General features: G+C 57.0%; 6 protein-coding genes and 1 non-coding gene across 7 annotated transcripts; 3 read left to right on the forward strand and 4 right to left on the reverse strand.

The window, feature by feature from the left end:
• Nucleotides 1-1,156: 1,156 nt before the first annotated feature.
• Nucleotides 1,157-6,886, reverse strand: PHSY_005791 (hypothetical protein; the record flags this gene model as incomplete). The annotated part of the gene is made up of 1 exon (XM_012336399.1): nt 1,157-6,886. The coding sequence occupies one exon, from the start codon at nt 6,884-6,886 to the stop codon at nt 1,157-1,159; it is 5,730 nt and encodes a 1,909-aa protein (XP_012191789.1).
• Nucleotides 6,887-7,082: 196 nt separating this feature from the next.
• PHSY_005792 (hypothetical protein) lies at nt 7,083-7,772 on the forward strand (the record flags this gene model as incomplete). The annotated part of the gene is made up of 1 exon (XM_012336400.1): nt 7,083-7,772. The coding sequence occupies one exon, from the start codon at nt 7,083-7,085 to the stop codon at nt 7,770-7,772; it is 690 nt and encodes a 229-aa protein (XP_012191790.1).
• Nucleotides 7,773-8,638: 866 nt separating this feature from the next.
• On the forward strand, nt 8,639-9,676 carry PHSY_005793 (likely mitochondrial ribosomal protein; the record flags this gene model as incomplete). The annotated part of the gene is made up of 1 exon (XM_012336401.1): nt 8,639-9,676. The coding sequence occupies one exon, from the start codon at nt 8,639-8,641 to the stop codon at nt 9,674-9,676; it is 1,038 nt and encodes a 345-aa protein (XP_012191791.1).
• Nucleotides 9,677-9,746: 70 nt separating this feature from the next.
• Nucleotides 9,747-12,098, reverse strand: PHSY_005794 (potential exocyst complex component Exo84; the record flags this gene model as incomplete). Its single annotated transcript, XM_012336402.1, has 1 exon — nt 9,747-12,098. One exon carries the CDS (start codon nt 12,096-12,098, stop codon nt 9,747-9,749), a length of 2,352 nt encoding a protein of 783 aa, XP_012191792.1.
• Nucleotides 12,099-12,261: 163 nt separating this feature from the next.
• PHSY_007543 lies at nt 12,262-12,376 on the reverse strand. Its single transcript, XR_001099842.1, has one exon. It is a non-coding gene; the product is annotated as a 5S ribosomal RNA (ribosomal RNA).
• A 376-nt stretch (nt 12,377-12,752) lies between these two features.
• On the forward strand, nt 12,753-16,052 carry PHSY_005795 (hypothetical protein; the record flags this gene model as incomplete). Its single annotated transcript, XM_012336403.1, has 1 exon — nt 12,753-16,052. One exon carries the CDS (start codon nt 12,753-12,755, stop codon nt 16,050-16,052), a length of 3,300 nt encoding a protein of 1,099 aa, XP_012191793.1.
• Nucleotides 16,053-16,246: 194 nt separating this feature from the next.
• PHSY_005796 (hypothetical protein) lies at nt 16,247-17,470 on the reverse strand (the record flags this gene model as incomplete). The annotated part of the gene is made up of 2 exons (XM_012336404.1): nt 16,247-16,388; nt 17,349-17,470. The coding sequence occupies 2 exons, from the start codon at nt 17,468-17,470 to the stop codon at nt 16,247-16,249; spliced, it is 264 nt and encodes an 87-aa protein (XP_012191794.1).
• Nucleotides 17,471-17,904: the final 434 nt, after the last annotated feature.

The raw sequence follows: 17,904 nt of genomic DNA on the forward strand, positions 1-17,904 counted from the left end.
CAGCAGCATTTACATGGCGGCTCGACCGCCTGTCACGACAGAGCAACAGAGACACGGACAACGCTGCATCCTCTGCAGCGGACGTTCCCCACCCGCTATGTCTGTATCTCTGCAGCTCTTCCTATCAAACTCCTCATCACAGACTCCCTCAACCTGGCCATCATCTTGACAGGCCTTTCTTGTGCTGTACTAGATGCAGGCTCAGCACCGCGCATCCCGGTTGACCGGGTTGCCGGCTTCCAAATCGTAAGAGCATGCACACCTGCATCCGTTGGCTATTCTTCTCGTTGCACAGCGTGCGACATTTCATAGCGTGTGTCAAACGTCCAATCATAGATGTACTGCACCTGACGACATCGGCTGAAACAATGGTCGATGTATGCGTGTGTGTCTGCAGCCTACAGTACTCTCTCTGGGCTTACGCGATCGACAGGTTTCCGGTAGCGAGCAGAAAAAGGCAAAAAAGCGAAATTTCAAACACGCATGAAGACAATGAAGACAATAGGCATGCGTGTCGATTCCCTCATTCGTCCCGCCTATTGGATCGACAGCAAAGAAGAACAAAAGAGAAAGCGTTGTCATACAGTCTTGGAAGAAAAAAGCCATACGACGGTTACCGGCAGACAAAAGATGATGGGAGTAACACCGAAAATCCTGGTTTCAGCTTTTGTAGTCTGCTTGAAGACGCATGCTTGCACTTCCACAGAAAGCGATATGGATGCAGTGGACGGGGATACTGTATGCTTCATGTGTGCCTGCAGTAGCGAACGGGTTTCTTTCCCTCGGGAAGCGTTGTCACAGTCTGATCGATCGCTTTTTCCGACCACAATGATCACGCCGTTCACCGTGTCAACCACTGGATCTTACGTCAGCACCCGAGATTTTCGATATTGTGGATGAGTTTCCTGGCGTCTATGCTCGACGTTGTCAAGGAACCCTTCCGCATGCAGCCAGGACAATAATCGGATGGACTCCTTTCCCTCACAGTCCCTCACATCGCTGATCACCTTCGCTACAAGCGATCGGCGATGCAGCCTTTCAAGGTCTCCACAAATTCACCTTCTGTCAATTACCACGAACAACTCAATGATGTTGTCGAAGGGCACTGAGGTCTGCGTTCCAGGATAGCATGCTCTGACATAGCGAACGTCGGTCGTCATCCACTCTTGAGCTGCGCCGTCGAACCATCCCTCGCCTCTCCCTCATTTCCATCGCTATCAAACATGTCACCCAACAAACACGCATCGACATCCGTCCAATCCACCTCTTCGTCCCTATAGTTCGCCTCGAACGCATTCTGACTGACGCCGTTCAGGAACGGAATCAACTCGGCCACGCTCTCCACGCTCCTCAGCCTGCCGATCTGCAGCCTCCTCTTGCCTCCCGCCTTCCCGCCGTTCCCATTGTCCACCACGCCGCTCGCCCCGTCCTTCCCACTGCTCGCAAACCGCGCCGCCAACGCATCCAACAGCGTCGCCGCCACCCAATCGTCCGCCGGATACATCGCATCCACCGTATCCGTGACAAACAGCCACTCGTTGACCATAAACTCCTCCGGCCTGACCAACACGAGCAGATCCAACAACTTCAACGTGCTCACCAACAACCCCCTCCCATCCACGCTCGCCATCGACTTGCCCTCTTCCTCGTCCATCACGATGGAATCGTACAACCGCATCAGCTCGGTCATCAACACGGGCCAGAGGTTCGTCAAGTTCCTCGCCGAAAAGCGCACCAGCACGACCCTCAAGCAGAGGTACACTTCGGCTTGAAGCAGTTCCGATACGGACGAGCGAAGTAGATCCACCAGCTTCTCCTGGATCAGAGGCAGTTGAGTTAGGAATGCATCCCTTTCGCCCGAGAAGAGCGTGAACGAGAGCCGACGAAGGTTGAGCGCGCGCGAGAGCATCTCGAGTTCTCTGTTGGCAAAGATGTTGGCGGCACCGGCAGTGGCACTGACCTTGGCTAGCAGGTCGACTACGCGCTCCTTGTCCTGCATCATCAACGCCAGCACGATCGGCTTCCACCTCTCCGCCTTGCCCAGGTGCATCGAAAAGAACCTGCCATCGCCAAAGATCTCCGCCACCGTACTCTTCCACGCCTTGACGGTCCCCGGCATCCTGACCAGCTCGCCGACCACATCGATCACGCTGGCATCCACCTCCAACGTCCTCGACCTCGTCCTCGCCGCGGGCGCCACAATGTAGTACACGGCATTCGACACGATCGCCTGTATACGATCGGCATCCATCTGGACTTTGCGCAGCACCGCCAGTCCACGGCTGGCGAGGAAATGGTTGATCGCATCGACCACATTCCCGCCCGGAATTGCCTCGGCATCCAGCGCAGACATCTCCGCTGCAAACTCGGCAGCTTCCCTGTCCAGATCTTCTGCGTTATCCCTCCCCGACCGCCTCATCCACGTCGACTGGTCAAACGATCTACCCGCGATCAAAATGCACGAATCGACCAACTTGCCCAAATTGTCCTGCAATTCCCTCCTCGTCCTCCGATCCTCCAACCCTGCCGTCAAGCAAATCTTCTCCCCCACGCCCGTCAAGATCCTGAGCATCGGATAGACATGCACCTTCCTCGCCAGGCCGTTCGCCACAAACTCCTTGACAAACACCAGCATGACCGGCCACACCTGCATCGCCTCCTGTGGCTCGATCCTCGCCAGCACCGCGTCGAAAAAGAGGAAAAGCGTTGCGTCCGACACGCTCGATGCAGCAGCGTCTTTCTTGCGAGCACGGTCGTCCTTGGCGATGCGCGCTGCGAGTACGTCGCAGAGAAAAGTGACGAGGATCTGCGCGCTAGGCGTGACAATGTCGAGGATGTTTACGACGGCGTCCGTAGCCGCCTTGTCCGTGCGTGCGTGCTCGACGCTCGTCTGCCAGCAGTGGAGAAGTGATTCGACCGTTGCGGCAGGGTGGGCGCGATAGATGCGCTCAAAGGCGCGACGACATCGCAGCTGCAGTTTGGACGTCATGGCATCGAGCGAGAGCGACTTTGCGTCAAAGGGTGGCAGCTCCATGCTGCACATGGTCCACACACGATGCAGCGTCTGGACCGTTTGTAGAATACACCCGTCGCCAGAATTGCCCGACTTTTCCGCGCCGACCGAGTCGGACGAAAACACATTGGCTACATAGCCTAGCAGACCTTGGTCCTGTGACGACCTGTCGGTAGACTCGTCTCCTCGCACCGCCGACGTCGGGGCTTCGTTGGTGGTCCCGCCGGCGAGCATCAATGTGCGCTCTGCGAGGTTGATGAGCAGCAAAAGGTCTGATTCGAGAAAAGAGCACGTCGCGTCGCGCGTCTGGACGATGCCTTCAGCGCCAAAGGTGGGTCTGCTGGCGCCTGGGGCGTACGATACGCCGAGCTCGATCACCGCTCTGGCGATCAGGTCGCAGACGGTGCGGTTGAGCGGCAATAGGAGCGCAGACGGACTGGCGCGGTACAGAGGGGCGGTCATGAGGATGAAATCGGACCAATGCTGGAGGATGGGGCGGTTGGAGGGCGTGACGAGCGCGCGTTGCAGCAGCCTTAACAAAAGACGGTGCGGTTTGGACGTCGGCATCGGCGTCGGCATCAAGCTGGTCGGCTTTTGCGTTTGAACGGTCGGTGCGGAATCCATCTCACTGCGGCCGTCGCTGCGGCCCGTAGAGTCGGCGCGCTGATGGAGGCTCGCCGGCTGTGATGTGCTAGACATTCGTCTTTGCGCAAAATCTGGGCGGCTCGCGGGGCTAGTCTTAGCGGCGAGAAGCGTGTGCAGCGTGTGGAGCATCTTGTTCTGGATGGTGATAGAGCTCTGGTGGACTGCAACGAGGAGCGACTCGATGAGAAGGGTCTCGAGCTGATCGGCTCGCTTGCGTGAGGTCGCGCCTCGCTGGACGAGGCAGTGGACAAGCTCGACGGCAGCAGCCCGCGTTGCCGTCAAAGCCGTTGCGTTAAATTGAGCGCCGATCCAAAAGCTAGCTTCGTCGAGCAAGGCGTCGAGGTAGGCGGCAGAGCCGGTGAGGATGTCGGCTCGGACGAGCTGCTTGGTGGTGGCGCTGAGCGAAGCCGAGAGCGGAGTCGGGGCAAGAGACTTGGCGAAGCCGGGTCCGCCAAAGCGCGCCAGCGCCGACAACGCTGTGAGGGCGTACTGGATCAACTGTTGGTTGAAGGGTTCGTCAATCCGAGAAAAAGAGATGCGGATGCCATCAATGTCTGCGTCTGTCTCCGTCAGCGATGTGGGTCGATTGCGCAAGAGCATGTGCATCAGAGGATCAACGACTTTGAGATAGGAGCGGACGTTGGCTCTGAGCCAGATCTCGGCCTGCTGCCGATCTCGTGCGTCGTGCGACTGAAGCTTGTCGAGCACGATGAGGAGCGGCGTGCGGAGCTCGTCCGTCGATACATCCTCGGAAAGCCGCCAAAATGTGCCGAACGCGGTGAGAGCGGCGGTGCGGGCGGTTGCGTCGCCGCGCGTGAGCTGCTGGCCCACGGCGGTTTCGATCCGAGATCGTTGAGTGACTTTGCACGTGGCCCAGAGCAGCTCGACGGCGCGAACGTGGAAGGGCGCCATCTCTGGTGCGAGATACCTGAAAAGGCAAGCGACGATGCGGTCGAGCGCCTGCGGCGGATCGAGGCGCACAGGCTTTTCAAGCGCTCGGCAGATGCAGCACGAGATGAGCACCTCGACGATGCGCTCGACTTGCGCAAAGGTGGTGATGCGGTCGAGATGCGGCAAAAGCGAGTTGGCCCAGGCATCTGAATTCCAAGGTAATTTGTGCGTAGCCACTGCTTGTGCACTGTCTGACGACGTGACGAGGGCGATCTCGTGAGACGCTTCGGAACCGTCGATGACGCGCATGGCGTCGGCAAACACGTCGAGTGCGCGGACACAGGCCTCGTTGCCAGATGGAATCGTGTAGAGGCACAATTCAGCCAAGAGCTCGACGAGGGCGGTGGCGGAAGCGCAGTCTTGAAAGCTAAGAAAGTTGCGTGCTGCTTGCTGGCTGTCGGTGTCGCTGGAAGCGTAAAAGTGGCGCGCTCGTTCGAGAAAGTCGGTGTGCGTCGAGGCGATGTTGGTCGTCGGAGCGATGCGGACAAACACACGGGACGGCATGACGGTGACGAGCAGTTTGAGGAGCTCTAGCGCATCGAGCGTTCTTGCTGTTGCGACGTCGTCTTGCGACTGTTTCTGTTGGAGCTGTTCGAGTAGCAGCTGCGAGACAGCCGCGAAAAGAAGAGGCACGTGGATCTGCTTTGTCTCTTCGTCGTGGATGTGGAAGGCCTTGAAGATGAAGCAGAGGAGTGGCAGCGGGGCTCCTTGCGGCGTCTCACGGAACGAGCGGACGATTGCGTCGAGGAAGCGACCGAACAGCAAAAAGGGGTCGACGACTTCGAAGAGCATCTTTGCGGTGGTCATGAGCTCTTCCTGGTGTCCTCTGACGACCTGAACACTGATGGCGTGAAAGGCATCAATGGCAAGGACGCGCGTCAGGGACTGGCCGATCTCCCACTTGTCGAGGAGCGAGATAAAGATGCGGTATGGGTTCTGTCGTTCGGCAGCTTCGGTGGCGGCGTCGTCAAAGTCTTGTTTGAGCGCGCTGCGTACGAGATCGAGGCCGTGTTGCTGCAAAAAGGCAATCTGGGCCTCGGGAGATTCGTCGGGGCCGAGAAGCCAGGTGTAGAGGCGACGATTGAGGGAAAGATCCTTGCGAAGGACGACGTTCAGCGCAGAGCGGACGAGGAGGATCTGATCTGGTTTTTTTGCAGCAATGAAGGTGGGCTTGTCGATCTGGAGGTGGGTGACGAGGATCTCGAGCGCGTTGCGGCGAACGAGGAGGAGGTGGTCGTCGAGAGCATGCGCAAGGCCACGCACCATGAGGCCAAGGTCTTTGCCGACAAGCGTGGAGGGGTCGGTGACGTCGTGGAGCGGAGGCATCCTGCGGTTGAGAAAGTTGAGCGCCGCCAATCGCACGGAAGGAGTGGTGATGAGGGTGAGCCACAAATTTTGGAGGAAGAAGGGCTGGGTGACGGCGTCCGAGATTCGATCGAGGAGGCGCAGTGTGCGTTCGTAGTACTCGCTGGTCTCCTCCTCGAGACCGGGAAGCAACGCCATCTGGAGCGCCTTGGTGAGTGGGCGCAGATCATCCTGCAGAGGGAGGTAGAAGGTTTCGTAGATGGCGATGAGCGATGGCTTGACCGAGGTGGAGGCATACTGGAAGAAGGGGAGGAGGCCGCTTGTCCAGACCTGCAGATCGCGCCGAAGACCATCGGGGCCGATTGTGCTGAGAATATGATGGTAGACGTCGAGTGCACGCTGATGAACGCCTGATGGGAGGGCAGGGTTGAGGCATTGTGCGAGTCGTTTTGCTACGATGAGCTTGCGAGGGATGGCGTTGTAGGTGGGGTAGGCCTGGATAGCCTTGTGGAGCCTAGCGAGGAACGAGATGAAGTCGGCCCATTCGCTGACGTTGTCGAAAGAGGCGAGGGTGCGTTCTACGAGGGCAAGGTACTTTTTGAACTTGGCGTCCGAGTAGAGGGCACGTTCTGTTTGGAGAGCCCAATTGATTTCGGCACGTTTGGCGGCGGTGGTCTTCCAGAGGTGGTTGGAGTCGGTGATGCTGGTTCTTGGGCGTGCCTTGGGGGATACGGTGGATGGTGGTGCAGGCAGCACCGACTTGGGCCTGTTGGCCGATGAAGAGGCGTGCGGCTCGGACGACGCCGAGCTCAAGTCGAGTTGGACCTCTGCGGAGGAGGGTTTGAGAGTGGGGGGAGGAGCGAGGCGCGAAGGCAAGGAGCTGAGCGAGGTGGAGCTTCCTTTTGCCTTTATGCGAGATGCGCGCAGGGATGCGGTGTCGTTGCTGGACACCCTCTGTATTGGGCTGGACATGATGTCTAGATGGTGATCATGGTGATGGTGCTCAGTCAACGAACCAAAAGTGTTGGTCTCTATCGCTAAACGTGTTGGCTCGAGAGCGCGTGTCGGTGCAATTTAACAGGCCATAGGCTCGAGTTCGGCTGTTCCGCGGCGACCTTTTCGCTTGCATCACAGCTGCGTGCTCTTTCGACACGACCAACACTCGAATATGGCATCCCATGCGCCATCGCCCGGCTCGGCGTCGGCCAATCCGTACCTCTCTCGGCCTGCTTCAGCTTCTGATACCTCATCCGCGGCTGGGCCGAGCGTCTCGTCTGCGAACGAGACCAAGCACGAAAGCCGTCTGTACATTGGCAACCTGCATCCGGCGGTAGACGAGTACACGTTGATCCAGACATTCGCCAAGTTCGGCAAGATCTCAAAGCTCGACTTTCTCTTTCACAAGAGTGGACCGCAACGAGGACAACCACGCGGATATGCGTTCGTCGAGTACGCTTCACCACAGGAGGCGATGCAGGCGGTCGCAGGCGCGCACCAAAAGACGTTGAGGGGCCGAAGCATTTCCGTGACGTTTGCGAGCAAGAACGCGGATGCGGGTGCAGGTGTTGATCACGGCGGCATCGGTCCACATCGGCGAGATCGCAGAGCAGCGGCGACCGAGACAGATACAGCCAAGACGACGCAGTTGAGCTTGAGCAAGAACGCCAAACAGCCGCACGGCACCAATGCAAAGATCGCAGCCATGGAGGCAAAGTTGGCCAAGCTGCGACAGGTCAAGGCGCCTGCACCATCATCACCCAAAGGCATCGGACTCGGCTCATTACCCGCCAAGCCAAGTTTCACTGCAGCCAAACAAGACCCGCGAAGAGCGCCATCGCAGCCGCAACGGCGGCAGTAGCGCTTGTGCTACACTCAACTCATGTACTTTCCATTCAATGATACACTGCGACAAAGACGCCAAGAACAGCCGTGTGTGATCGCAAGTGCGTCTTTCTGAAATGTTGTTTTGCAATTGCAGGAGTCGCTTCGACGGCGATTTGCGACCTTTCGGAAGACGGATAATGGGGACGAAAAGAGAGAGAATGGATCAGGAAGGGGTAGGAGAGAAGGATAGAGAGAAGGAAAGGGAAAGCGGAACAAATGTCCCAGAACAGTTTGGCTCCATCGTTCCATCTGTTGCACGAAGCGATAGATTCCTATAGCGTTCTGGGATATCACAACATTCTCGTCCACCACGGCTGCGTCCTCCGAAGAAGAGCGCAGCCCTGGCACCCGAAAGCAACCTCGCCAAGCGCCCTGTTTTACCAAGGCAGTCGCGAGTGGGTGTGGCTGGCAGCTGTTGTTTGATGGAGAGCATCGAGAGGAAAGGGTCAGTGGATTCGTTGTAGACCGAAGCGGGCATGGTATGGGGTGTGCTACCTACACTTGTTTTTGATCGAAGAGAAGAGAGTCAAAGTTGCTCGAGCCTGTCAGCTTCTTATACCGAACCAACGGCCGATTGCCCTTCGCACTTTTTTTTTTTCCTTTTCGAAATGGCGACTTTTCTTCCAATCACAGCAGCTGTGGAGCGCCAGTGTGTTTTATCGCGCGATAAGAATTTCACACCGGGACAGAAGCGAGAAAAATGCGCTTTGGCTGAGAGTGACTTTTGAAGGTCTTTCTCGTCGTCATTGTGGTCCTCGTCATCATCATCATCACCACCACCCTCATCTCTGCCGTCTCTGCCATCTCTGCTGCTCTGGCGACAGCTGCGCACCGCCCAAAATGGTCCCCGGCATCACAGCCTCCTGCTCGAGATGCATCTCGTCCGCACTCAACCTCTCCTCCCTTTCGGCCGCCCTCCCTTCGACCTCGTACGGCTTCTCCCACCTGCAGACGCTCTCCGCGATCCAATCCCAGCAAAAGTCCTCCTTCTCCACCTCTTCCATCCTCTCCGAATCACGCAAGAAGCGAACAGCCCGTCTCAACCGTAAATCAAACCTCGACCAACGCAATCTCAAAGTACGCATGCTCGAGTCCTCCAAACCAGACGCCGTCCTTGGCCACCAATCTACCCCTGCCGGCCAAAAGGTGTGGACCGACAGCGAGCTCGCCCAGATCGTCCTCAACAAGCAGATTGTATGGGGTGTTAAGGAGGATCGACGTGGCAACCTCGTACCCATCTCCTCCGAAGAGCAATCCGCCTCGACTCGAAACGTGTTTGACTCGGTCGCTGCCAAAGATGCGGCTGCTGCAGGAGGTCCGCTACGACTCAACTTTGGTCTCGATGGAAGCGACCGTCAGCTGCTCTTCCAGGATCTTCCGCAGGTCATGGTCAAAGATCGGATCCTCGACTCGTGGAATTTGGGCACTCTCGTTCGAGGCACAGCCAACCAAGCCGACGTCTCCGCCTTTGAATCCGAATACGCCAAGGTCCAATCCGAAGAAGACACCAACAAGCACAGCCTCGCACGTATCCTCGATCTACGAAATGCAAGTGGAAAGGGCATCCAGGTGGAAAACATCCGTCGCATCATCGCTCACTTTGGCGACCAAAAGGATACGGGTAGTCCCGAAGTGCAAGCCGCCGTCTTGACTTACCGCATCCGAAACCTGCACGAGCATCTGCAGGTCAACAGGCACGACAACTCCAATCGAAGGAGCATGTCTCTGCTGACCCATCAAAGGGCAAAAATCCTCAAGTATTTGAAGAAAAAGAGCCCGCAGAGGTATCACGCCATCCTGCCCAGGATCGGCATCGAGGCGAGGGCCGTTGAGGGCGAAGTGGTGGTGCCGGGAAAGCCCAAGATCGCTCGTGGTTGATTGGCACTGTGCGTCGAAATACCAGTCGAATCACAACAATTGCAAGATATGCCTTGTGCGAGCCCCGCACCTAATTGAGATGAAGCATGCTCTGTCTGCGCAACTCCTGAGCCAACGTCGTATCCCCCGGTCCCATCGGTTTTTGTCTTTCCTCCTTCATCTGCTCTGCCTCCATCCCGATCCTACTCGACCTGGTCAACACCAATTTGGGTATCTTCGCTCTCATCTCCTCGCCCGTCACCGGCCTCGGCTCTGGCTGCAACAACCCCTCCAACAAGAACCCGAAATCCAGCCCGACCTCGTTCAACTGCGCCGCCAACCTCAAACTGATCTCCCTCATCTCGCCCACCACCTTCTGCTCCTGCTGTACACCAAAAACCTGCCTCCGGAACAACACCGCGTACTCCTCCACCCGCTCCCACGCCCACTCGACAAACCCGCTCGCCATACTCCCATCCTTGAACGCCGCCATGTACCACTCGGACGTGTTCTTGATCAGCGTAAAGTGCACCATGGCCAGCTCGCTGATGTACAGCCCGGTATCTCCTTCGAACTTGATCTGTCGCGTTCGCTTCTTCAGCAGTTCGGTTCGTGCATCCAGGAACAGCTGTCGCGCTTTCTCGCCCTGATCCAAGCGTAGTAGGAAGGAAGCATTTCGAACCACCATCGACTTTTTGAGGTTCTGACGCGTGAAATCCGCCGAGATGGCAGCGACGAGTTCCGAGGTGAGGGAGGTGAGTTTGGCGGAAAGATGCATCCACGAGACATCCGAGGTGGACGTGTAGGTCGATAGAACGGCACGACCTTTTTCGATGAGGTTTGTAGCTTGGTCGAATTCTCGTAGGGCGATGCAGACCGAGAGTTGGTCGGCGAAATCGTTGTTCCATCGACCTGGATCTTTGCGTTCGGACGCAGCCGATGCCGCTGCTGCTGCCATCATCCCTCCTTCGTTTGCGTCACGCATGGCATCGCCCAGCTCACCGATCGGCGTCAACAGTTCGCTATGTAACCCCCTCGCCGCTGCTGCAAATTGCTTGCCCGCAGGCGAACTCAACAACGTCGACTGCCTCTTGCTTCCATCCACCACCTCGCCACCTCCATTCCTCCTCTTCCTGGCCAACTCCTCCGCCACCCTCCTGAATGCGTTCAACAGTGCCCTCTTATCCTCCCCCCTCTCGGTCCTGTACACGTACGTCTCCCTCCCGCGCTTGATCTTGATCGCATTCGTCAGATCCCCTCCATCCTTCAAATCGATCACCACAATCTCGGCCAGACTGAAACAACTCTCGGCGACCAACCTGACCTTGCTGCTCATCTGTCTCTTCCTCCTGGTCGCTATGAGCAGCAGATCGTCCAGCAGGAAAAGGGCGATGCTCTGTTGGGGTTTGTACGTGGCGGCGTTGAGTTCGGTGAAACTGCTGGCTTCGGCGATCAGGTGACGTCCCGGTGTATACGGCAAAAACTTTTGCGAGCCTTCGATTCCTTCCCACAGAGAGGTGATTTGTGCGCGGTAGATCTGTTGCAGATCGACGGTGCTGTTCCGATTCGCCTTCCCACCGCCACCGTTGGCTTTTCTATGGAAAGAATCGGAAAAGCCGCCGGTGGTGGAAGACGAGTCGTCCAGCTCAAGCGCTTGCGGCAGCTGCTTCCATTCGGAAAGCAACTCCTTCAACTCCAACATATCGTTTTCCAACGTCGCGATCTCCTTGCTGATAGTGATAAACTCGGAGTAGTTCTTGAACACCTGTCGCTTGAGATCGTCGTTGGCAGCCTGCTTGGCAGCGGAAAGCGACTGCTTGAAGTTGCGCAGGCTGGATTCGGAATGGTGCGATAGTTTGGCACGAAGGTAGGCCTGTGGATCAAAGTCGGACTGGCTGAGAAGGTGAAGATCGACGGCGGGATCGTTGCTAAAAATGTCGGTGCGAGAGCGTTGCGTATCGGAGGATTTGCGAATGGCGTCGAGCTGATCGTCGTTCGGATCGTACCCGACGTCGCCGGAAGCTTCACCGATGGCATGCCGCAAGGCATCATCTTCGATATCGCGATGCGGGCGATCATCGATGTGGATCTCGGGCATCGGCGGGAGGGACGGAACGGAAGGGATGGCGCTGAACCCGCCAGGACCGAGTTGGGTAGGTTCGGCATAGCGCATCGAAAGACGCTTTTTGAGATTGCTGCCGACCTCGGACGCCTTCTTCTTGGACTTTTTGAGCAGCGCTCCGCCGCCAGAACCGCTTGCAGCTGCAGAAGAGGCGGCGACATCGTATCGAGAATGCCGCAAAGATGCCTGCTGTTGCGAGTATGAAGATGTGGAAGCGGTGTCGTGAGCGTATGCAGCGGTGGAGGGGACGGGCGGTATGAGTGGCTGTTGACCGTCCTGTGCATACAGCGTCATAGGACGCGTACGCAGTGATCTGGACATGGCGATGCGAAGGCGTGGCTCCGCGAGCTGTGATGGTGTCGTTGAAGAAAGATGATGGTGTTGGTCTTTCTCCACACGCAAGCACGCTCGCTGTTTGGGATTGTAAGAGAAACGCACAGATCAGCGCGTTGGCTGAGCGGCCCAAAAGGAAAAAGAAAAAAAAGAACTGCAGCACCTAGGATTCCCGCGTGGTCCCCCACCGCAGTACTGACTAGGCGGTAAGTTGCTTAACTTCGCAGATCGGACGGGATGCGGTGTTTTCAACTTCCTGTGGCCGCAGATGCAGGCGAGTTTACAGTATTGCTATATGTAGTGTGCTGACACTGTGTTGGAATTGGATTTCAGGGTCTGGATTTTATGCTTGATTTTTTCACCAAAAAAAGCCGAAAGTAAAATTGCATCGGACCGAACAATTTATTGCATCGCCGTCGATTTGTGCGACATCGTCCATCGACCACAACCACATCACCGCTAGCCTAACCAGCAGCACACTCGGGCCGAGCGCAACGACAGTCTTACGCCAGCTCTCTCCTGCTCGAGGAATCCCCCTCCACTCTACCATCGCCCCACCAACCTTTGCATCGCAAACCCACTTCGACATGGTAGATCCCACCCATCCATAACCCTTCTGCATAGGATTCTAGGCTCGACAAGATGAAGTTCGCACGTTACCTCGACGAAAACACCGTCCCAGAGTGGAGAAAAGTCTACATACAGTATCGCGGTCTCAAGAAGCTCATCAAGCGCGTCGCAGAGCATCGCGAGGCAAGGTTACGCTTGCAAGCCGAGCTGGATATTCCTCACGCCCATTCCAGCTCGACAGCGATAGCTGGGTCTGCGTCATCACCAGATCCATACATTCGTCGTAGAATCCCTGCTGGTGCCTCTTCCACCAACTCGGACCGGGAAGCACAGTCGACGCTCGCCTCCAGCTCCGGATATAAGCAGCGTACAGATTACGGAGGCACCAATGGCCCCGCTCCTTCGCTACCACAACTACCTCCTGTCACGCTTCAGGGGACGGGCCTTCGACTCTCCTCCGACAGCCCTTCCTACGATGGGTCCACTCCTCCACGCGATCCGGACTCGGATCTCGAGGCTCAAGCCGTGACCCGGCCATCGGCTCCGGCAGCACACACATCCTCGCAGCTTCATACACACCCATCCATAGACACAGCAGCCAGCGCAGACACGTCCGTCTCGCTTCACCGAGATGCACCCACTGCAGCCGCCGCCGGCACCACCACCACCAACGTGCGCTACAAAGACGACGCTTCTCCGCCTTCACGATCGGCAACCTCCCGCAGGGCCGACAGCTCCAGCGGCTCCAGCAAGCAACGACTCCTTGACCGATCCGGCTCTTCTGCTCGCATGTCCAATCGCTCCCTCAAAGACGACCCTCCACAAACGCTCCAGGACCTCATCGCCGCCAACTTTGACGACCAGGAAGCCAAGCTCTTCTTCGCCTGCGATGCCGAGCTCGAACGCATCGTCGACTTCTACGAAGCCCAAGAACATTCCGCCGCCAAAAAGTACTCGCAGCTTGCACGACAGCTCCAGGAACTCGCAGAGCATCGACGCGAGTACCGAGCAAAGTACAACATCAGCGATTCCGATCGTACCGGTGCTGGTTCGCGTCGTCATCGGATGTCGCAGCTGCTCTCCAACCTGCCCGGATCCAGGCTGATTGCGGCAGACGAAGTCGCCAATCGCGTCAAGGCGATTCCTGCGCTCTCCATCTCGAAAACGCGCGATGCGCAGGGATCGACGCCGCAGCCACCGTCGCGCTTCTCCACCGATCTGTCGACCAACAACAACGGCAAGGGCCGCAGCGACAGTAGCGGCGAGGACGACGATGCAGGCGGAAAACGTAGAGCGCAGGCGTTGGCAAAGATGCAGGCCAGCTTGCGCGGCTGGGACGACGAAACAGACAAGGCCATCCGTCAGGCCAACAAGGCCGCTGCCATGAGTCACGATCCCGAAGCCTACGCCGCTGCACGCAAGAAGCTCAAAGCAGCCGTGCTCGAGTACTACAAGTTCCTCGACACGCTCACCAACTACAAGATCCTCAACCGCACCGGCTTCGCCAAAGTCATGAAGAAGTTTTCCAAGACGGTGGGAGTGCCGTGCACCGATCTGTACTACAAGGATCGCGTGGCGCCGACGATCTTGGTCACGTCGGATCGGGTGGAGAAGCTGCGCAAGGCTACCGAGGACATCTACACGGCCTACTTTGAGCACGGCAATCGAAAGCAGGCGCTCAACAGGTTGCGAGCGAGGGAGGATCACACGACACATCACTACAGCGTCTTTCGAAGTGGATTTTATCTGGGCATCTCGCTGTGTGCTGTGGTGGCCGGGTTGATAGAGGCGATGAAACCGGACACCCAACGTGCCATTCCGCAGTGGCAGGCTCTGTTGCGCGTATACGGAGCCGAGTTCATCCCAACGCTCTTCGCGCTGCTTTTCGGCCTCAACCTCGCTTGGTGGCACGCCGTACGCATCAACACCGTCTTCATCTTTGAATGGGACGTACGCACCACCATGGACCATCGACAGTTCTTCGAGATCCCCGCCCTGCTCATGCTGTTTCTGTCGTGCTGCTTCTGGGTGTCGTTCGTCAACCCGTTCCCGGGAGCCATCGAACCGACCGTGTGGCCTACGGTGTGGTTGGTTATCGTGGCGGTGGTGCTGCTGAACCCGTTGCCGATCTGGATGCCTGCGAGCCGGGCTTGGTTCGCCAAGAGTTGGGCGAGAGTGTTCACCGCCGGTTGGAAGAGGGTCGAGTTCCGGGATTTCTTCCTAGGCGATGAGTTGAACTCGGTGGCTTGGTCGATGAGCAACTTCTGGTACATCGGGTGCGAGTGGAGGCACGATTGGGAGTTCCCGGACAGGTGTAGTCCCAACAGCACGTACTGGACGGCGGTGCTGTTGTCGGTTCCGGCGTGGTTGAGGCTGGGTCAGTGTATCCGACGTTGGATCGACAGCGACTACCGCACCCACCTGCATCTCGTCAACGCCGGCAAGTACTCTAGTGCGGTGCTGAACAACTTTATGTACATCCACTACCGACGCAACGGCTCATACGCTGGGGTGGATCGAGCGCTGTGGATTCTGTTCGCGACGATCTACTCGCTCTGGCACATCGCTTGGGATCTGCTGATGGATTGGTCGCTGCTCAAACCCAGAGCCAAGTACTTTCTCCTCCGAAACGAAATCTCCTTCCCACAAACCATCTACTACGTTTTCATGCTCGTCGATGTTATCGGTCGATCCGTCTGGATCATCTACCTGCTTCCGGGGAGCGCCACGGTGACCCTGCGATCGTTCCTAGCCGCCTTGGTCGAGATGATCCGCAGGGTGTGCTGGAACAACCTTCGAGTGGAGAACGAGCAGATCGGAAACACGGATTCGTTCAAGATCATGCGCGATCTACCGCTGCCCTATCGGCAGAAGCTGATGGACGAAGGGGAGCTGTTGGGGGAGTCGGGGAACGAGGGAGTGCACAAGACGGGCATTTTTTCCACCGTCAAGCTGGCCAGTCTGAGGAAGAAATCGCTCGCCACCACCGCTTCCCACCAAACCCACGATCTCCCCCAGCAAGAACACACGCAAACTTCACCAGCGCTAGACGTCAGAGGAGACAATACGCACGCCCAAAAACGAGCCTCTCTCATCGAAGGATTACGCAGCAAATTGGTTCCCGATGCCAAGGGAGAGCATTACGGAAAGCAACTCGACGAAAGAGCTGCGACGAAAGGCGATACGGGGCGAGACTATGCTCCTAGACGACACGAGAGTTTGCCCGGGTATGTTGATGTGGACAGCGACGATGAAGAGGACGAAAGCGAGACGACGGCGGACGAGGCGGCGAGGGAGAGACCGTCGATGGAGCAGCGAGGGTCGATGGCTGACCTGCCGAGATCGCCACCCAGAGCGAGATCCAGAGGTTGAAGGAGACCAACAAAGGAAGTCGGCAAGAGAAGCGCTTGTACATCGCATCATAGAAACCCGCTCACCGTCATACAAAGTGTGAAAGCTGGGATGGCCAGGCTGAAGGTTGGTTTCGCTCACAAGGTCGGCGCGTCCATCGAAGGATCAATCTTGTTAGATCGATATAAAGCTCTAGAATTAGAGAGTGAAAAAAGTCAAGCCTTGTCAACGCCCAGGTCTTGCGTGTCGGCATCGGCGTATTTTCGATCCCGACGGGCGGCATTTGGAATTGACGAGCAAAGCAAGCTACGTCCAAGCTTTGCTGCTAACTGTGACGGTCGTTGGTCTCGTCTCTTTCTGAAACATGAACACCAAGAAACGGGGGTTCCCTATCTCGTCCCTGTCGACGAGCGAGTGACGTTAGATGGGGGCGAAAGCGAACTTCTGTTTTCATGCTCCGTCGGAGGTGTCGCAAACAACGACGATCTGCGTCCAGCAAACGTTTGTTCTCGGGCGTGGAGAACTTCAAGTGGGAGACCAAGAAGAGCATGTGCAGTCGACCATTCGGAGAAAGGTGCTTCGATGCGATCGAAGCAGTATTCATCCTTCGCATTTTAGCGAGCTAGACAGATCCAAGCCTTTTTTTTCGGAAGCGAGGCATGTGGATAGTGCGCGAACGGCGCTTATCTGGCCGTAGCCGCGCCATTTGAAGTGGTTAGTCTTGTCATGGACGGCAAAGGTCGAGATGTGGTCTCGCGTGTGTCTGCTAAGGCCGAGATGCCCGGCAGAGGGGCAGAAGAGACGGAAGCAAAAGAGTCGAGAATAGTGTCTCGCGTCCGTTCACTGGCGAGACGTGCCAAGCGATGCTATTCTCGCCGAAGTGACTGCCTGCCCTTGGAGGTCGCCTCGTCTCGCGTAGATTGGGGTTCCCCGATCCTCGGACGCTTCGCTATTTGGCCTGTACTTTGCAAAGCAGAATCAAGTGTGTGTCGCACCGATGGATCTATCTGCCGAACTTTGATTTTGTGGGGTTCGACTCGCGGGACCGCTCTTGGCAGACGGCTCTTCGGTACCGATCGTTTTCGCTCGACCGACGGAAGGGTGAGCCTTAGTGGGAAAAGAAGGGCTGGGGATGACATGCAACGGCAGTTCCTTCTAACACAGCAAAGACCAAATGCCGTTGTGAGCGCTTATCGTCGTTGTCGTTCAAACGCAATCATCTTCTGGCACAACTTCGTGTGGGCCATTGCTGCTGTAGAACGCGAGATGGTAGGCTAGCATACTGTCCGCAACGCCGACCGGCACGGCAATCGCTACGAACGGCACGGCATTTGATGACGAACCCGGACAATACTCTCACGACAAGAGACACTCTGGGCGTCGTCGTCGTCAACAAAGTCGAAGCCACAAAGCTGGGCGTTGGCATCTTCCGCCTCCATCGGAGTATGGCCAAATGACGGGGCGTGAGAATGGCAACGCCGCGTGTCGACGGACTCCGTTGCTCAGCAACCAGGATCGAATTGCAGGAACGATTGAAACACCATCACGAGCCTTCGTGTCTTGCTGAGCTTGCGATTCACCGTGTCACCCGAAACTTTGCACGCAGCTCACCACAGTGTGTACGGACCAATGATAGGACGAGGCTCGGTTCCGGCGTTGCTCATCCTACCCAGACGCCGGGATGACGATGACGAGCAGGGATCCAGGCGCTTGAATGCGCATGCGGAAGGCAGAGTGTAGCGACTCTACGATGGACAAAATCTAACCCCGCCACCGCGATTTCAGCTTCCGCTCGACATTTGAATTTTTTCCCTGAGTGCAACAAAACACGCTCTGCTGCCACTTTTTTTTTTTTTTTTTTTTTTTTTTTTTT

Source organism: Pseudozyma hubeiensis, assembly GCF_000403515.1.
Source record: "Pseudozyma hubeiensis SY62 DNA, scaffold: PHS53, whole genome shotgun sequence".
NCBI classification, from domain to species: Eukaryota; Fungi; Basidiomycota; class Ustilaginomycetes; order Ustilaginales; family Ustilaginaceae; genus Pseudozyma; species Pseudozyma hubeiensis.